The sequence below is a fragment of the Meles meles genome, chromosome 18, assembly GCF_922984935.1.
Source record: "Meles meles chromosome 18, mMelMel3.1 paternal haplotype, whole genome shotgun sequence".
In the NCBI taxonomy this organism is placed as follows: Eukaryota; Metazoa; Chordata; class Mammalia; order Carnivora; family Mustelidae; genus Meles; species Meles meles.
The window spans coordinates 32107478-32127593 of NC_060083.1; the positions used below are offsets into that span (position 1 = coordinate 32107478).

Below are 20116 nucleotides of genomic sequence, written 5' to 3' on the forward strand. Positions count from 1 at the left end.
CAGGGGGAGTGGGAGAGGAAGAAGCAGGCTTCCCTCCAAGCAAGGGGCCCCCTGTGGGGCTGGATCCCAGGACCCCCAGGATCATGACCCAAGCCAAAGGCAGATGCCCAACAACTGAGCCACCCAGGTGCCCCAGAAAGCAACATTCTTGACAGATCAGTTCTGCAGTGTTCTGGAAGTCACACCAAGAGAGTATTCCTTGAGTTCACTCCTCCATTGCTTCCAACAATTTGGCAAAGTATCTAATCTCCCATATTTAACCCCTTTCTTCTTAAGACACCTGGGGTATGTCAGTTTCCTGCATTGAATCCTAATACTAATTTTAGGAATTTGTTAGGAATTTGAAGGGTTTGAGAGAATCAGTTATATTAAATATGTATTTCCTTTAAATGTTTAGTGAAACTTGATAAACTACTTAATATGCTAATGTTGAAGATTTAATCTTTTAAATATAAGCATCAATTGAACATTAATTACAGAATAAGTAAAAGTAATGGATCTTATCTTTATACAACATATGATAGGGTTAATTACCAATATGTTTAAGTTGGTCTTAAAGACCTAAGAGAAACTAGATTTTAAAACTTAAGAATTTTAATATATTGAACATCAATTAAAACATAAATAAGTATAAACAGTAACCCCCCCAACAGAGATCTCCCCTTAGACATTAAAAAAATACAACTGACACCTAGCACTATTTCACCAGTCCCTCAGACAGAATCTAATATTGGAGAGTGCTCAATGAGATTTGTTGAGTGAATAAATGAGCAAAAAATACCATGAGAAAGATTTCATCATCATCACAATTTTTTTTAATATTTTATTTATTTGACAGAGAGAAATTACAACTAGGCAGAGAGGCAGGCAGAGAGAGAGGAGGAAGCAGGCTCCCTGCAGAGCAGAGAGCCCGATGTGGGGCTCGATCCCAGGACCCTGAGATCATGACCTGAGCCGAAGGCAGAGGCTTTAACCCACTGAGCCACCCAGGCGCCCCCATCATCACAATTTTAATAATGAAGAAAGTGAAGTTCAACTGCATCTCTTCCTCTCTGGGCTCAGACCTAGAGGACACAGCTGTGTTTGCGGGGACACAGCTAAACACACCAGGAAGGTTGGAACCGTTGGTAAATATGGGACATGTTCTGGTGCCTCCCTCAGAAAAATAGTGAAGAAGAGTGAAATAACCCAGCATGCAAAGTACACTTGCTCCCTCTGTGGCAAAACCAAGATGAAAAGATGAGCCATGGGGATCTGGCATTGTGGTGTCTACATGAGAATGAAGTGGCGTTGCCTAGACCAACACCACCACTCCTGGCCTCACAGCAAAGTCAGCCAGCAGAAGACTAAAGGAGTTGACGCCCAGCTGATGACCAGTAGAAGCTCCACCATTTGAAACACTGCTAGCCTACAGTAAATGGGTTAAGTCATGTTACAACAACAACGAAACAGAAAGGGAAGTCCAAAAAAGCTTACCACTTGCCTAGACCAGTGGCCTTTAAAATTGGGTGTATGCACCCCGGTAGTATGTGATAAAATACCTTATGGGGGCGCCTGGGTGGCTCAGTGGGTTAAAACCTCTGCCTTCAGCTCGGGTCATGATTGGGATCGAGCCCCGCGTCGGGCTCTCTGATCAGCAGGGAGCCTGCTTCCTCCCTTCTCACTCTCTGCCTGTCTCTCTGCCTACTTGTGATCTGTCTGTCAAATAAATAAATAAAATCTTAAAAAAAAAAATACCTTATGATTGTTTGAGAGAGAGAGTGGGTGGGGAGGGGCAGAGGGAGAGAGAGACTCTTAAGCAGGTTCCATGCCCAGCAGGGAGCCCGACATGGGACTTAATCCTACAACCCCACGATAATGACTTGAGCCAAAATCAAGTCAGACACTCAACGGACTGAGCCACCCAGTCACCCTTAAAATACCATGCTTTTTAATCAAATGTCTTATTATGTACACAACATAATAGTATAGAAGTCATGTACATAATATATAAAAATGTACATACATGAGAGGCTTGTGCTCAAAAATTGTAATGATGGTATGAGTGGTTAGGAAACTTGTAGGCTACCATGGTAGACCAAAGGCAAACTGTCCTGGGTTGGTGTCATATATATTTCCTTATGTTTGTACCCCTGAAGTCCATCCAGCCTAAGACCTGGCATAGCAACAGTGCTCGATAAATGTTCAGAATGAGAATGAACACATGAAGAGAGAAATCGATGAATAAAAGGATATTCATTTAGGTGTCCAGGCTAGTATAAAGAGCATGTGAAGGTGTTAGGATTCAAATTCAGATCTGCTTACCTCCAAATGTACTGTTCTAAGAGGTCATTGCACAGCACATGAAACAGATCAGCAAGGAGGAACCTGGGATGTTCTTCCAACTAGTTATTTTAAAAACACACAGGCTAAGCGCTGAGCAACAGAGAAAAGCATTACATTAATCAGGTGGTTTTTATCAACCTGTCGGCTTTTCCACAAGAGACACATTCTTCAGAAACACAGAAAGGCAAAAGAGCTACATCACATTTCCTCCAATTATGTACTTGGGTAGCACCAAAGGATGTGTCTTGCATCCTCCTAGAGGCCAAGGACGCTTGTTTCTCTCTAGGATACATGGAGGGACTTTCTCGACTTCTTTTTTTTTCCCCAGCATAGGCCACATCTCCCCCCTGAATACAATTTTAAAAAGTTAAGAACTTCAACCTACTTTCTAAGGTGTATCCCCACAATATCAAGTTAGCCACAAGACAGAGTTGAGATGGGGTGCCTGGGTGGCTCAGTCATTAATTGTCTGCCTCCACTCAGGTCATGATCCCACGGTCCTGGGATCGAGCCCCACATCGGGCTCCCTGCTTGGCAGGAAGCCTGCTTCTCCTTCTCCCACTCCCCCTGCTTGTGTTCCCTCTCTCACTGTCTGTCAAATAATAAAAATGAAATCTTGAATTAAAAAGAAAAGAGTTGAGTTTCATTTATTCCTCCCTCCAAAGGACAGTAAAGTGGACCAACATCTGAAGTGCAAATGTTGATAATCCAAGGGTGCAGGTGTTCAGAGCCCAAGTAAGAAGCAGTGTGAAATTTGGGAGAAATTCCGTGTGCGGGATCAACTACTAGTTCATTTCTACATGTGATCACATTTAATCTTTACAACAACTCTACTTTAATCTTTACAACAACTCTAAAAGTACCATTATTATCCCCATTTTATAGATGAGGAAACAGAGGCTTAAGCAAGTCAAGGAACTTGTGTAAAATCACACAGCTAGTAGGTGGTATAGGGGATTTAAATAAAAGTCCATCACGCCGGGGCGCCTGGGTGGCTCAGTGGGTTAAGCCTCTGCCTTCAGCTCAGGTCATGATCTCAGGGTCCTGGGATCGAGCCCCGTATCGGGCTCTCTGCTTGGCAGGGAGCCTGCTTCCTCCCTTCTCTGGCTGCTGCTCTGCCTACTTGTAATCTCTCTCTCTCTCTCAATCTGTAAAAAAAAGAAAAAAAAATTTTTAATTAAGAAAAAAAAAAAAGTCCATCACGCCAGACCAGAGTTCTGGATTCCAGCATCAGATAGGGAGAGGAGTGCCTCTGCCCGCCCATGGTTGCCATTAGATGACAAGTAGAAGGAAACCTTTTGTGAACTCACTGAAATTTCTGGGGCTGTTTTGTTATTGAAGGCTTACCTAACAGACATTGGTTGATATAGGGAGTTTCTTTCTTTCTTTTTTTTTTTTTTTAACCGTTAGTAGCAGTGTAAACTTTGGAAACCACTTTAATAATCTGGCACAATGCAAATCATGCTTAGTGAGAGCTTCTATTGCTTTATCCCCAAATGAGTACTTCCTCTGAGGCTCAAAAAATGATAGGCACTCTGCAGGCAAGACTGAATGTGTGGGGGTGTGGCTTTGGCATTCAGAGAGTTGAATAAAATTGCTGCATCAACATCTAGAGAGAGATTTTCTTAAGGGGCAATCAGAGTATTTGAACACTACATTGTCAGATGGAATTGCAACTACAGCCCCAAATATTCATATGTGTACTTGCAAACTAAGAGTTTATGAGAAACTTTCTGGAACTGTGACTTGATAAAACATTATTAAAAGACATGCCTATAATTTTTTAAAAATCTGTATTTAGTTGAAGCTAAAAAAAAAAACCAACACGTTAGATAAGCAGTTATTGTATCCATAAAGGTGAGAGATCTGAATAATCCTTTAGACTATTTCTTTTGTATTAAGAAGCTTACCTAATGGGGCTTTCTAGTTGCACATTTAAAGTAACACCCACTTGGGGGTGCCTGGGTGGCTCAGTGGGTTAAAGACTCTGCCTTCAGCTCAGGTCATGATCCCAAGGTCATGGGATCGAGCCCCAGCCCCAGTCGGGCTCTCTGCTCAGCGGGGAGCCTGCTTCCCTTCCTCTCTCTCTGCCTGCCTCTCTGCCTACTTGTGATCTCTGTCAAATAAACAAAAAAAAAATTAAAAAAAAAAAAAAAGTAACACCCACTTGCTCATTTTGGGAAAAACTATAAAACTTTTTTCTAAATGCAAATATTTTAAGATGAGAAGCTGAATATATTATTTGGGCATATAAATTGTGTTTGGTGAATACATGCTATGGCACTGTAAAAAAAAGTTTTTAAAAACTTTTTTTTTTAAGATTTTATTTATTTATTTGGGGGCAGGAACTCGAGCAGGGGGGAGGGGCAGAGGGAAAAGTCCATTCCCAGAAGGGAAGGGGATGAGCAGGGAGCCTGAAGTGAGGCTCACATCCCAGGGCCCTGGGATCATGACTTGAGCCAAAGGCAGATGGATAACCGACTGAGCCACCCAGGTGCTCCACCACTGTAAAATTATTATGGAAGCTTAGGAATGTACAGATAGAAATATTTCTTTTTCTTTTTAAAGATTTCATTTATTTATTTGACAGAGAGAGAGAGAGCACAAGTAGGCAGAGCGGCAGGCAGAGGGAGAGGGAGAAGCAGGCTCTCTGCCGAGCAGGGACACTGACGTGGGACTCAATCCCAGGACCCTGGGATCATGACCTGAGCTGAAGGCAGCCGCTCAATCGACTACGCCACCCAGATGCCCAGATAGAAGTATTTCTTATCTCATTACTGAAGTAGATGTTTTCGTAGGGATGAGTATGTTATTTAAGATGTGACTTGCACTGTAGCAGAAACTGAGATCCAGCAGATAAAGGATAAAGGATATCCAGACTTGTTTTTCATCTCTTATTAGAGGAACTGGAACTAGAAAAGGAAAAATGTCCTGGACTTGTTTGCCTGGCAATGCTCATCCTTGACTATGTACTGAGAAGGTCCTACATGTGGTACTAATTATGAACAAGCCAGACTTCAGAAAATATATCCATGCTGGCTCATTCAGACCTAATGAAACTGTTCCAGTGGAGGTGGAGGGAGAGGTTTTATTCCCGCAGAAAGAAGAGGAAGTTCCTCCAAAGGCAACCATTCTCACTCTCAATCATCTTATATAAAGAGAGATCCCAAGACAAGAAATGGAGACTCTGAGCCAAAGGAAAGAATTTTTTTTCTCCCCTCGAGGCTGGATTCCACGAAGAGAAGAAAATAAGTTGGAAGGAATTACAACTGATGAGGCAGAGTGGATCCTGGCCACGTGGAAGCAGGTGGAGGCCAGACAAGAAGGGACCCCGTGGGCATGGGTCTAGGTTGTAGACTACAGAGGTGTCACCTCTGGGGCCAGCACGGCGGTGCCAGCACCAACCTGAAAGCTGGTAGGATCCCAGAACTGTGGAATCTAATCAGCAAATTTTGGAAATTTCATCTGCAAATTCCACAGTGAACGGACAGTAACATGTATTTACTTAGAACAAAACCTGTTATGAACTCTGCATGCCACGTTACTTCAGCGCAAGAATGGTTACACAACCCTGCACTCTTGCACCGGCAATTCTGAGTCAACTAGACTACGGAAGAATGCGACCCAACGGAGCCGAGCAGAGCAACATCTCTTCAAGGCTGTTCCTACTGGTAGGGCAGCTGGTTTCCACCAGTTCTTGGTACCCTATGCTAAACTATAAACTATAGTAATGGCTGATGAAGCGTGCGTAAAAAATTGCATTAATTTTAAAAAGTGTATTACTTATGGTAACAAATATTAACAATGTAAAATATTACCCATGACAAAAACACCTGGGGGGGGTGGGGGAGAGAGGGAGAGAGAAAGAGAGGCCATGACAAAACTGAATTTTTTTTTACAAAGATTTTTTTTTAACTTATTTATTTGACAGAGAGAGATCACAAGTAGGCAGAGAGGCAGGCAGAGAGAGAGGAGGAAGCAGGCTCCCTGCCGAGCAGAGAGCCCCATGCGGGGCTCGATCCCAGGACCCTGGGATCATAACCTGAGCCGAAGGCAGAGGCTTTAACCCACTGAGCCACCCAGGTGCCCCAAAACTGAATTTCTGAATTCAGTGTAAGTAAAAAATCACAAAAGCAAGTCATTTTCCTCTCAGCTTGAGATTGCTAAACATTTTCCTTCAAGAGCCGGGTAGTAAATATTTTAGGCTTGTGGGTCATATAGTCTATGTAGCAACAACTCCACTCTGCAAGTAAATCTAGAAAAGTAATTCTGAGAGTTTTCAGCTAATCTGGGCTACCTTTTAAAACAACAGAGAAAAAAACAGTGATGCTCTCAAAACCTCAAAAAATTTTATTAAAATAATTTCTAACATACTTGGTAGGATTATTAACCTCTAATATCAGTATTACTACTAATAATCATAGCTAACACCTTTACAGGACTCACACTATAAGATCGGTCAAAAAAAGGGTAGCATTTTTGGCAAATAAAGCATAACTGCTATGTTTTTCATAAAATTCTTTAAAGAGCCATTTATTCCAATTAGGAAATGTACAACATGAATTGCAGTTTTAATTTTTAAGGGGAAGAACCAACCAGAAAGAGGGAGTCATGATATTAATAGGAAGATGTGGGGAAAATACATCTCTTTATAACAGATCATTATAGAGCTGGTTTCTGGCAAAATCATGTCCTGTTGTTATTAATGATGGGAAGAATTAACCAAAAACAAAACAATAGGAGTCAAAGAATAAGGGAAGCCAGTCCTCAAATAAGAGTACCACGACTATATTATTAGAGGACTTATTTGGGCCTGTAAAGTGGCCATCATTTTTATACTGCGGAATGAAAGCAATCCTTGTACCCATTGTGTCTATCCACTGGTAGCAACAGGATGAGGTTTCCATAGAAACAACATTCTGCTCATCTAACGGCCCACCTCTTTCAAAAAGCAGTCAGTAAATTGTCAATAATATTCATTTTTAACAGAGATTTTACTGGTAATAAAGAAGTTACAGCAGAAATCTGTCCCTCAATATAGTTTGCTAGACAGAAGACAAATGTAAATGAAATAAAAAAGATATATACAGTTTCTTCCTTTTTCAGAGAATATTTAGCACTAAAATAAGTAGAACAACAGAACAGAGTCATGCAAATCAACTGCTCCTGGGTGAACTCCTGCACCCAGTAGACTCAAGTACTCCTAATCTTTGAGACTCTTTTTTTTTTTTTTTTTTAAAGATTTTATTTATTTACTTGACAGATAGAGATCACAAGTAGGGAGAGAGGCAGGCAGAGAGAGAGAGAGAGGAGGAAGCAGGCTCCCTGCCAAGCAGAGAGCCTGATGCGGGGCTCGATCCCAGGACACTGGGATCATGACCTGAGCTGAAGGCAGAGGCTTTAACCCACTGAGCCACCCAGGCACCCCTTCTTTGAGACTCTTTACCCAGTAAAAATAACAGTTATCCCCAAGAAAGACAGTAGGGATTGACATTTGAATAAGGAAAACAGAATCTCCAGATTTGGAAGGCCATATTTCAGGGCAAATTAATCTACAATACTCCATATCCCCAAGAATGCCTTTAGAGAAATGGTACTGGAGAGTGATATTGCTGATTTTGTAAATAATTTTTCCCAGTCGTTTAAAAAAAACAATTTTATTGAGTGATAATTTACATACTATACAATTCAGCCTCTTTGTGTACAATTCAGTGATTTTTAGTATATTTACAGAGTTGTGTAACTATCACCACGGGCGTAGGGAATTTAAGTGTTTGGCAAATAATGGAAAACATTGGGTTGTGTGACTTCAACCCTTTTTTTCCCTCAAGTAAATATTTCTAGGGTAAAATACAGTGCTGACACTAGTATATATTTACTAGACTGAGTCAAAAGCATTTCAAGTTTTTTTAGGAAGTAACTTTTTATAAACAGCAACAACAGTGCTGAAAATAAGGCAACTTCTGAGGATTAAGCTAGTAAAATGTATACTTCGTAAATTAGCTGGCTGTGGGAACCAGCCCTAAAACTGCCAGTGAATGTGTAACTGAGGTGACAAACACTCTGAACCCCTAATTAAAATGAGGATGTAATCTCGTCCAGTCAATGCCTAGTATGCTATTTAAACAAAGTTTTCTGTGAAGATCAGTCTACAGAAAGAGAATTGCCAGGGCTCATTGGATTGAGCGCCTGACTCTTGATTTCATCTCAGGTCTTGATCTCAGGGTCCTAAGTTCAGGCCCTGTGTTGAACTCCTTGCTGGATGTCGAGACTACTTAAAAAAAAAAAAAAAAAAAAGAGAGAATTGCTAGTCTTTACCCAGCACCATTATCCAAGGAACAGACACACAAAATCCAGGGGGTTATGAATTTTCCTGTTTTAAAAGAGGTATACTCTGAGCGGGGTGGGGATCATTTTTTCAGGTCTCACCACTGCCTGAATGAGCTCTTTCAAAACAATTTGCCTCATTTACTAAGCAACTGCCTGATTTTGTTTTTCACACCTGCTAAAACAGTTATCTTGGTGTGTACAATCTGAGCATCCTGGTTACCCAAAATGAATGTGTTCCCCCCACTCCCCACCATCCAGCTTGCTTTCTTGTTTTGCACTCTTGTAGACCAAAATAGTTAATTAACTCTGCGATACTAATATCAAGATCACACCCTTGGGGCACCTGGGTGGCTCAGTCCCCTTATGCTTCTGACTCTTGGTTTAAGTTCAGGTCATGACTTCAGGGTCCTGAGATCAAGCCCTGCGGTGGGCTCTGTGTGCTCAGGGGGGATTCTGCTTGAGATTCTTTCTCTCCTCCCTCTGCCCCTCACCCCCACACTCATGCTCTTATCTCCGAAATAAATGAATCTTTAAAAAAAAAAAAAAATCACACCCTTAACTTTAATAATCACCAAACTAATGTCATCCTGGGAGAGCTTGGTAAACCGCCATTCATATTTTTCCTGCTATATTCTGCCCTCATTATGGACCCCAGAATTTATAATTTGGTTACATTCAAATACAGTAAGTCAATAGAGGAACAAGAATGTCCTATTCACTCCATATTAAATTCTACTTGTATTCCTCTGAACTGAACATCAGAAGTGATTGCACAAAATTGGACAAGAATAAATCAAAGCAAATTCAAAATTTTCTTATATTTCTGCAACAAAAATACCTTGAAATTAAAAGCACCTATGTTTAAATCACTTCAGTTATCATTAACTTAACATTAATCAACATATGAGCCTAAATAACTCAGAGTGGATGGATAAAATAAGTGTGCTCACTGGGTAACTATTGAAAGAATCAATACATGATATACACACAATTTTTTAAAAAACTCCTATCTTTTCTGCTACTAACTGAATAGGACAATGCTAGAAACTGAATAAATTTGTTGAAATAGTGTCTTTTTTGGTCAGCTTCTCATTTTGAAAATTATTAGTTGTTTTTTTTTTATTAAAACCTCAGTTTCAAAAATATCATTGAAGGATAATCAATGAAGGGTGCTCTAAAAGATAAACAATCTGTCCTTCCCTCTAAAAGTTGTTCTCTTCCCTTTGGGAATCTACTGACCCCTTTAAGAATCTGATTAAAATTTCAGATCCTCGGGGCACCTGGGTGGCTCAGTGGGTTAAAGCCTCTGCCTTCAGCTCAGGTCAGGATCCCAGAGTCCTGGGATCAAGCCCCGGGGCTCTCTTCTCAGCAGGGAGTCTGCTTCCCCCTCTCTCTCTGCCTGCCTCTCTGCCTACTTGTGATCTCTCTCTGTCAAATAAACAAAATCTTTAAAAAAAAAAAAAAATTCAAATCCTCTTTGCAGAAAACGTACATGTACGGGGCGCCTGGGTGGCTCAGTGGGTTAAAGCCTCTGCCTTCGGCTCAGGTCAACATCCCAATATCCTGGGGCGCCTGGGTGGCTCAGTGGGTTAAAGTCTCTGCCTTCAACTCAGGTCATGATCTCAGAGTCCTGTGATCGAGCCCCACATCGGGCTCTCTGCTCCGCGGGGAGCCTGCTTCCTCCTCTCTCTCTGCCTGCCTCTCTGCCTACTTGTGATCTCTCTCTCTGCCAAATAAATAAATAAAATCTAAAAAAAAAACAACAAACAAACAAAAAAAAAAACCAATATCCTGGGATCAAGCCCCACATCAGACTCTCTGCTCAGCAGGGAGCCTGCTTCCTCCTCTCTCTCTCTGCCTGCCTCTCTGCCTAATTGTGATCTGTCAAATAAATAAATAAAATCTTTTAAAAAAGAAAAACAAAGAAAGAAAACGTACATGTACATATATGCATATTTTGGAACCCATCACAGAGAGTTCAAGGACTACCAAAGATCTTCTATGAATCTGTTCAGAATCAAATTGAATTTGCTATTATGGGATCAATCAGAGACATCTGTAAAATGCAATCAACTTTTAGAACTAAGAAAACATGGCCTCCTAAACAACCTACTTATTTTTTAATCTCAAAGGCACTTAAAATTTTAAAATTTTATTTATTTGAGAGGATAAAGAATGAGGGGGGTGGGGATGCAGAGGAAGCAGCAGACTCCCCGCTAACCAGGGAACCAGACATGGGGCTCAATCCCAGGACCCTGAGATCATGACCCAGGCATAAGGCAGACACTCAACCGACTGAGCCACCCAGGCACCCCAGCACTTGGGATTTTGAATATATTTGTTTTCCCTTCTTTACCATGACTTCTGGGATGACTGGAGTTAAATTTGTAGTCCGCCTTTAGTAACTGGCCAGGCAATTACTGCAGGCATTTTGTATAGTAGCCTTACCCATGACTTCATCTTAATTCCTCTCCTTATCTTCTCATTTCCCCTGAGTTTTTAGTCCAGTTTTAAAGACTTTTTTTCTTTTTTTTGACAGAGAAAGAGATCACAAGTAGGCAGAGAGAGAGAGAGAAAGAGAGAGAGAGGAGGAAGCAGGCTCCCCGCCGAGCAGAGAGCCCAATGCAGGGCTCCATCCCAGGACCCTGAGATCATGACCTGAGCCCAAGGCAGAGGCTTAAAAACTCACTGAGCCACCCAGGTGCCCCCTCACTCCAGTTTTAATAATGTTTTAGGGTATCAATGACTCACATCCTTGGGGCCTACTGCAAATACATAGTATGAAAAAAATTCCCCTTAAACTCAGGGTGCAGATGTCTTAGCATATATACGACTGCAGGGTTTTCTTAAAAATGGAACTCATTACTAATATTTAAAAATCCCAACATTTCACGTAAAAATCCAGATTTCAGATGTCTCTGGGAAAAAAAATGTAACAAGTTCTTATCTCCCTGGGCCAGCATGCAAGTGGGATGAGTCCTGAGCAGTAACTGTGGTCTCCGAGGGTCACAGTTCTCACACATCCATTTTGCTCTATATACATTTTTCTATATACTACCTGAGAGGTTCGGGGGTGAGTTCAGAAAGAGGAACGAACTTCAGGATTCTGCAAACACACACACACGCTTTTTCTTATCTTTGAAAGGTTTGGATAGGCAACAGGCACAATTCACTCTTCAAACCTTCACCGGACCTCTCCTCTGCGCTAGGCCTCACCCGTAGGCGATTAAAGAGAGGCTGAGGTCTGAGTCCTGGTTGACTTCTCAGTGTTCGAACCACTGCCACTAGAACAAGGTGTGCGCAAGTGAGCTACACAAAGTTACGTTTTGAACCTACAGTAGAACGGTACTTAGCGTAGAGTATTTACTAAGTAATCTAAGCTGGGTTGCTCTAAATTAGACACTTGTCTAAGCAAACCGCCGCCTGTGCGGAGGAGAAAGGGCAGGAAGACAAAGTCACGTCTCGCCGCGGGACTGAATCCCAAGCATCAGAGCTTCTAAACCAGCCCCATTCTCCGAGGATGTTCGCGTTTCCGGAGCAACCGCCAAGTCCCTCCCCCTCTTAGCTCCGCCCCCAGCAGGCTTTCCCGCCAAAGGCCGTTAACATCGCAGAGCATTGTGGGACAAGACTCAAGGCTAGGTTTCACCCAATGCATTCAAGGCGCGGACTTGTTTTAAAAAGAGATTCATTCCCGGAAAAACTATCTTTTAAGGCTCGTCAGGGATTAGTAACCCCTTTAAGGAGGAATCTGTGTTTACTTTTTACCAAAAGGCTAGTCAATTCACTTGCGAACCACTCTGCCAATCGGGAACGCGAGGAACTTTTTTCTCCCTTCGCGCGGAGGGTGACGTCGCGCATGCGTGAGCGTACCTTTCGCGGCACCCGTTACGCTCTTGCGCGTGCGTACTGAGATCGAATAGCTGCTTCCTCCCGCTTCTCTTCCTCCCTCCCCCCATATCCGTGCGCCGAGCTGATAAAGGCGCCATTTTGGAGGGGCCGCGGGAGACGTGGTGTCGCTGCGGGCTCGCTCTGCCGTGCGCTAGGCTTGGTGGGAAGGCCTGTGCTCGAGTCCGCGCTTTTCGTCGCCGCCATGTCGGGAGGTGGTGTGATTCGTGGCCCGGCAGGGAACAACGATTGCCGCATCTACGTGGGTAACTTACCTCCAGATATCCGAACCAAGGACATTGAGGACGTGTTCTACAAATACGGTGCTATCCGCGACATCGATCTCAAGAATCGCCGCGGAGGACCGCCCTTCGCCTTCGTTGAGTTCGAGGACCCTCGGTGAGGCGGCCCGGGGCTTGCCGCCTTGAGGCAATAAGTTGGAGTAGTTGGGGAAGGCCTCGATTCAGAGAATGGGGCGGTGAGCTCTTAGGTTGGGGGTAAGACGATATCGCCCATGCAGGAACCGAGTAAGGAGCCGAGTCGCGGTGTTTTTTCTGGTGGCTGGGCCCACGGACGTCCCCAGAGCGGATTCTCCGTCTCGGAGCGGGAAACTGAGGCGCCGAGGGCTGGTGTAGTGGTCGGGAGCCTGGCGTGCTTCTGGGTGGGGGAGGGGCCATTCCTATTATGCAGCGCATGTGGGCTCTTCCACGCTGGGTGCGCATGTGCGGGGGCCGCTAGTTCCTGACTGAGTTAGCTGCCCCTCCCGGGCCTTATTCTTAAACCTCTTGCTTTCTGTGATCACGCAGAGACGCGGAAGACGCGGTGTATGGTCGCGACGGCTATGATTACGATGGATACCGTCTGCGGGTGGAGTTTCCTCGAAGCGGCCGTGGTACAGGCCGAGGCGGCGGCGGGGGTGGAGGTGGCGGGGCTCCCCGAGGCCGCTATGGCCCCCCGTCCAGGCGTTCTGAAAACAGAGTGGTTGTCTCCGGTGAGTTTACTGTTCGTGAGGGGTGTTGAGAAGGGACAGGAACCACTTTTAAGTTTCTCCTTGAGTGACCAGTTTTGACCAATTCAAGTTTTTGTGGTACGTCGTAAATTACTTAAGTTTCTTGGGTGAATTTAGTAAACGAAGATTACCGTAGTGGAGATAACACCAGTATACTACTTACTTAATTTACCATTAGGTTGGATACCTAGAATATGAAGATTTTGGCAGATAATTTTGGACTTCGGATTCCAGGATTTTAATGAACTGCTCTTTACCTAGGACCGTGAACTAATCATTTATTTTAAAGTAGTCCTTGTTCTAGTGTAAATTTATGTTTAATGTGAAATGTAGGGTGATTGGTATTGAAAAAATACTTTTTTAGGACTGCCTCCAAGTGGAAGCTGGCAGGATTTAAAGGATCACATGCGTGAAGCAGGTGATGTATGTTATGCTGATGTTTACCGAGATGGCACTGGTGTCGTGGAGTTTGTACGGAAAGAAGATATGACCTATGCAGTTCGAAAACTGGATAACACTAAGTTTAGATCTCATGAGGTAGGTTTTACATTTACTCTTTTCTTTGGCCAGAATTGGATACAGTGGTCTTAACAGTGGAATTTGAAGGTAAGATTCAGGCAAGGGTGTCCAAGTAAAGTACCAGATTCCTGGTTTTAGTTACATTGTATTCGTTCAGCATGCCTGAAGACAGGTGAAAGCTTAGATCTTTCAATCGAAAGTTCTGTCTATTCAATAGGGAGAAACTGCCTACATCCGGGTTAAAGTTGATGGGCCCAGAAGTCCAAGTTATGGAAGATCACGCTCTCGAAGCCGTAGTCGTAGCAGAAGCCGTAGCAGAAGCAACAGCAGGAGTCGCAGTTACTCCCCAAGGAGAAGCAGAGGATCACCACGCTATTCTCCCCGTCATAGCAGATCTCGCTCTCGTACATAAGATGATTGGTGACACTTTTTGTAGAACCCATGTTGTATACAGTTTTCCTTTACTCAGTACAATCTTTTCATTTTTTAATTCAAACTGTTTTGTTCAGAATGGGCTAAAGTGTTGAATTGCATTCTTGTGTAATATCCCCTTGCTCCTAACATCTACATTCCCCTCATGTCTGATAAATTGTATTTTAAGTGATGTCATAGACAGGATTGTTTAAATTTAGTTAACTCTCCATGCTCTTCAGACTGTGATATTGTGTAAATGTCTATTCTGCTCTGGTTTGTGTGAACTGGGATGTTGGGGGTGTTTGTGGTTATCTTACCTGGGGAAGTTCTTATGTTTATCTTGCTTTTCATGTGTCTTTCTGTAGACATATCTGAAGAGATGGATTAAGAATGCTTTGGATTAAGGATTGTGGAGCACATTTCAATCATTTTAGGATTGTCAAAAGGAGGATTGAGGAGGATCAGATCAATAATGGAGGCAATGGTATGACTCCAAGTGCTATTGTCACAGATGAAATTGGCAGTATTGACCTTATACTAAAAGGCAAGGGTTGAAAGTGATTATATATATATATATATATACATCTACCTTAAAACACTTGCAAACATCTTATGCAGTTATCTTTAGCTACAATTGCTTTGCTCTTTAAACCTTGGCAATTGTGGCAAAATTATATTGCCCATTTTGTAACAGTTTATTTTGCTCCCTTCCCCCTTTTTTGTTTTAATAGGGACTAATGTGGGAAGAACTGGCTAATTTGTCACAGTGCTTAGTTACAACTGTTAATGTGTGACCTGCTGTTGGTGTACATGTGGGTACAGGGTGTCTTTAATTCCAACCAGATAGAGTATAATATCAATACTGCTAAATCTGCATGTCCTCTGTGTGACTGATAGAGCGTTGCTATTTCATTTTTTTAAGACAAAATGAAAGCAAAATAGAATTCCAATGTATTGGTGTAGATAATCTAGTTGGGAATACTTTTAAGTCTCACCATCCCCTTTTAAACTAATATTCATAATTGACTCATGTTTAAAACACTTTAATTTACAAATTAAATTGCAGATGGGAGCATTAGGTTTAGTTTAGACTTAGGGTGGGTAGCAATACCAGTAAACTTTTCAACTACATAACTTTTTGCAACCACAAAACCTGTAATACGCTGTACAGTAACAAGTGTTGGCATTATCAGTTGAACTGTAAATATAAAATGCTTCTTCCAATTAGTCTCTATGATGATTAAGTTTCTAAAATTTATCTGAACACCATTCAGAAACTTGTTTTGGGGAATTTGATAGTTATTGATGTACATCTGTTAAACTGATGACAGACATAACTCATCATTCCCCAGAAACCTTTTTTGATTACAGTATCTAACATTTTGCCTCCTCTTTTTTGGTTTTGCTGGTTATAAAGGTTTGGATTGGAGAGGGCTCACTGGATCCCAATCCTTGGAGCTGGATCATTGGATTCAAATCATAATGTGGATAGGATAGGGAGGATGAATTACAAGGATTCATGGAGCGGGATCAGATTACCAGGAACATAGGAGTGGATTCCTGCCCCAACCAAACCGCATTCGTGTGGATATTTTTTTTTTTTATTCAACTTAATTGGCTATTCCAAAGATTTTTTTTTTTCCTATTTTTGACGATTGGAGCCCTTAAGATGCACGATGGAATTGTGTTTTGCATTTTTTGGTAAAAGGAGCAAAGCGAGGACCTGGAGATAATACGCTGGAGCAATCTCCTTGGAAGGATTCAGCACGAGTAGATGGTAAACATTTAAAGGGGAAAAGGGGGGTTTGTTTAAATAGTAAATCAGTAAGTCACTTCTAAATTTAAAGAACAAAATTGGAGTTGAAGAATAAGTAGGTTTCCAATTGGCTATTGCCGTTTTTCTTTGAAAAAAATAAACATTTTTTAAAAAACTATGCATGGTTGTCCTTTTTCCTCTTCATGTAAAATTTTAACTGGGTGATTAGTTGATCAGTTAATACTTTGATAAGATTCTGTTACATGTTAGTAAATTAAAGGTTCTTGAAAGATTATTTCTAATAAATAGAATTAGGCATCTTATTGTTAATTATAAAAGTCTTCTGGGGGAGATAAGGTAAGAATAAGGCAATTGTGTATATAGTATGTTAAATGGGTGATCTAGTTTCTGAAAGATAATCTTCCCATACTTTGATAAAAATGATTAAATTTATAGATGTTTATTTTTTGGTGATCATCTAGACAACATAGGCTTTGTGCAGAATCAGGTAGTGATTTGTGCAGAATCAGGTAGTGACTAGTTAATGTTAACTTGGAGATAGCCTTTGAGATTTTCAAGCTTTTCTCAAAAATTGGTAAGTATTAAATGTTAAATTCGGTGCAGATTAGAACTCTTAACACAAATTACATTTTTTTCTGAAATGTAATACACAAGAATTTTAACTGCTTATTTATTGTTCATGAGAAGCTGGGCTTGCTTTATAGTTGTGCCTTGCAAACCCTTCTCAACTGTAATATTCTGTATCCAGAACATAGCAAAGCAGTGATTTATATCTTAGTCTGCTCGTTCTTGTATCTTTTTATTTGATAGCCCCTTGGTGCTAAATTTTTAATGAGTTGGGGGAGGAGATTTTTACTTAAAATCCCTAATCTTTTTCTTTTGATTTCCTCATAGCTAGTCAAAACCATCAAACCACTTTTTTCTGCACCTAAAAGAAATAACTAAATATTAACATTTGCCTTGGATGCTAATAAGAGTTGGAAGCTGAATTTAAGACCACTATGCAGGTGACATAATTCGAAACCTAGGAAAGGCTAGACATAATCTTGGTAATAGAAGTGGCCCCAATGGATTTGCATAAGGACACCCACCCAAAACATTTAGATGAGCCTTGTGGAATGTAAGGAGGAAGTGCAGGAACTAGGATTGCACTTGTAAATAACTTGGTTTAGATTGAGGAAGTTACTAGTTTCTGTGCAGGAATTCAAAATACAATGTTCAAGAAGTGGAACGATTTTTACTATTTAAACTATTTCGTGTATAGAGTATATTTTTAAACAACTAATTTTGGGAAGGTTAATGTAAGCTAAACTTAAGCCTATGTTCATTGAATGTGTTGGAAACCAGACCAAGATGAAAAATTGCCTTCAGTGAAGATTGAGTGCCTTTAGGCTAAGTTGAAAGCTGTGTTCTGCTAAAAACGAGTAGTCCAAACGTCAGAATTGAGGTATAGAAAGTACTGTCTGGTAATAGGGTATCTGAAGATTAGAGGACTTGGCTGCATATTTATAGAAGATAGATGGGCATCGGACCAGTTAGCTCAGAGCTATGAGGGCAGAAGCAGACTTATGTTTTTCAGTCTCAGGAAATGAACCCTAAACCTCTGCCCATTTTGGCAGCCGTAAGAAGAAAGTTGTACTGTTTTGCAACTAAAAAAGTAGCCCTGAATTGTTCCCCCTTTTCTCTCCCTATTTATGTTCCCTTAGAATAGTGTAGGGAGCCTATAATTAGTTTGTTATTTTCTAACCAAGGAAAAACTTTAAGAAGCAATTACTTTTCATAACGTCAGATTGAATAACCCACCTTGCTGTTCAGCCCACATCCTTCTGGAAACAAAAGGTAAGAAACCCATTTTCTGATTCCTAATTGTTTGGGATCTGAATTTTATTTTTAAAAATTTGTTTAATAATTTTTTAAAAATAACTATGAACAGATTTTCCTTGTTAAAAATGTTTCTCCCCACTAAGTTTCATACCTTCATATATTGAGTGCTCCCGTGTCCACTTAACTGTAGTTCAATATGATTCTAGAATTTCAGCTTTCTCAGTTTTATCTTTGAAACCTCTTGCTCATTAGGATTGATGTATGGGGTTTTGTTTTTTTTTTCCAAGTTTTCTGTGTAGATGAATTTTTTTTTTTTCACTTTGAATATGAAAGTGTACTGAAACTACAAATTAAGTTCTGTGTATTTACCATAAATAGTATAAAAAGAGACTTAGGCAAAAGTTCTGTTGCAACAACCAGTCTTTGGTTTTATTTAGTTCCATCCCAGTATGAAGAGTGCAAAGGCAGAAAACCTGTTCACAGTCTCTTATCCAAAAAATTCTGTTTTCAGAATTTTTTGTTGAATGTGAAACCTGACCAGAATTGATGCCTTCATTTTGCACTTAACTGGGAATACATGGAATACATGGGAATACATGGAATGCCCTAGGTATTGCTGGGGGTGTTAACATGATACAGAGTCTATTTGTATATTGCTTTATTATATAAACTGCGAATGGCTCTGAATTTCAAATACACCTGCCCCCTTTGAGTTTAGGTAAGAGATGATAGAACTCTAGTGAAATACTGAGTTAAAGTTTCATGTGCATGAAAACAAACCTGTTAGTGTGGATCCTTTCTTAATGGAGATCTAAGTTTCCTGTCTTTTTAGGCTGAAGCAGCCACGAGAGAAAAAAGGTATGGCCCACGTTTCTTTATATTCTGTTGCTTAGTGGACTCATAGTTGTACTCCTCTGAAGGAAGTACTCTGCCATCCTAGTGTATGTAGTGGTATATATTAAGTTCTTTGGGGGTAGTTTTTTTCCCCCCAATACTTTAGAAGAATATTGGTCAGTACGATCTATAGGAGAAGCTGGGATTGGCATGAATTGATGAAATTGTAAGGAAACCTTGGTTCATTTTGATTGTCTTTTGAATAGGTGGTAGTCCTGGCGAAAATTTGCTTTAAGTAGAGGCCCAAGAAGTTGTAGTTACACTTAAACCAGCACTTAGCCCTGTGATTGAGGGCTTTGGGGATGCGTCTTGATAACTTAAAAGCTATACCTGAAGGTGGTTGTGATTTTGTACGAATTGAGAAATTTTTCTATTTAAAAAATTAATCACTTGGTGCTTCTGTAGTACCCCAAAAACGTAAATAGAGTGAGTTAGTCTTTTCATATGCAAGTTAATTTAGGCAGAAATAACCTCTTAATAAACATTATAGTAAATTCCTTCAGCTGGGTTTTTGGGGGGAGAGAATTTATGCATGTCTGCATAAGGAGCTGCTGTTTCAGGTGTACAGAATGACAGAGGAAATAGTACTTAAAATCTAGAGTTCAGCAGATTCTGGGTGTTTGTCTTTCTCTACAGTAAAAAGGACTTAACGCTAAACCAAGTGAAATGTCTTAACTCCTGTTGTCTTGTGACTTAGAACTCTTATCAGCTATTGAAAGAACTATCAATGGTAATAGAAATGGAGAGCCTCTCTAGAGTGCTATATACTCCTCTTCACCAAATCGAGCAAAACAGTAGATAGGGTTGCCAAATGTCTAGTTAAGGCGTTTTTTGTGGGTTTTTTTGTTTGTTTCTTTTACCATGTTCTTTTCTACTCCCCTATTGGAGTAAATGCTAGGGAAAACCATATAGCCACTAGAGGGAGCTATTACACAAAGTCAACCAGGAAAGTATCACTACCACAACGAATTGCTTAAAGCGAGGTGGAAACAAACTATCTTAATCCTATCTATCAGCTCCGAAGTTAAGTGGGGTGTTTAAGGGTGTCTTAATCCCTCCGAAGTTAAGTGGGGTGTTTAAGGGTGGGTAAGTTTTCCTTTCTGTATCTGTCAAGTAAAGGATCCATTTAGGTCTTGAAT

The 20116-nt window shown here is 41.0% G+C and overlaps 1 protein-coding gene across 1 annotated transcript; it reads left to right on the top strand.

Moving 5' to 3' along the window:
* Positions 1-12614: 12614 nt before the first annotated feature.
* SRSF1 (serine and arginine rich splicing factor 1) lies at positions 12615-16416 on the top strand. Its single transcript, XM_045985123.1, has 4 exons — positions 12615-12939; positions 13347-13531; positions 13914-14086; positions 14286-16416. Exons 1-4 carry the CDS (start codon positions 12746-12748, stop codon positions 14478-14480), a joined length of 747 nt encoding a protein of 248 aa, XP_045841079.1. The 5' UTR covers positions 12615-12745; the 3' UTR covers positions 14481-16416.
* The last annotated feature ends 3700 nt before the right edge of the window (positions 16417-20116 follow it).

Excerpts from the sequence above, each read along its gene's own strand:
- SRSF1 (XM_045985123.1), top strand. The coding sequence starts at position 12,746 with ATGTCGGGAGGTGGTGTGATTCGTGGCCCGGCAGGGAACAACGATTGC. Across the intron at positions 13,532-13,913 it reads AAACAGAGTGGTTGTCTCCG|GACTGCCTCCAAGTGGAAGC; the intron begins GTGAGTTTACTG and ends ATACTTTTTTAG. Across the intron at positions 14,087-14,285 it reads CTAAGTTTAGATCTCATGAG|GGAGAAACTGCCTACATCCG; the intron begins GTAGGTTTTACA and ends TCTATTCAATAG.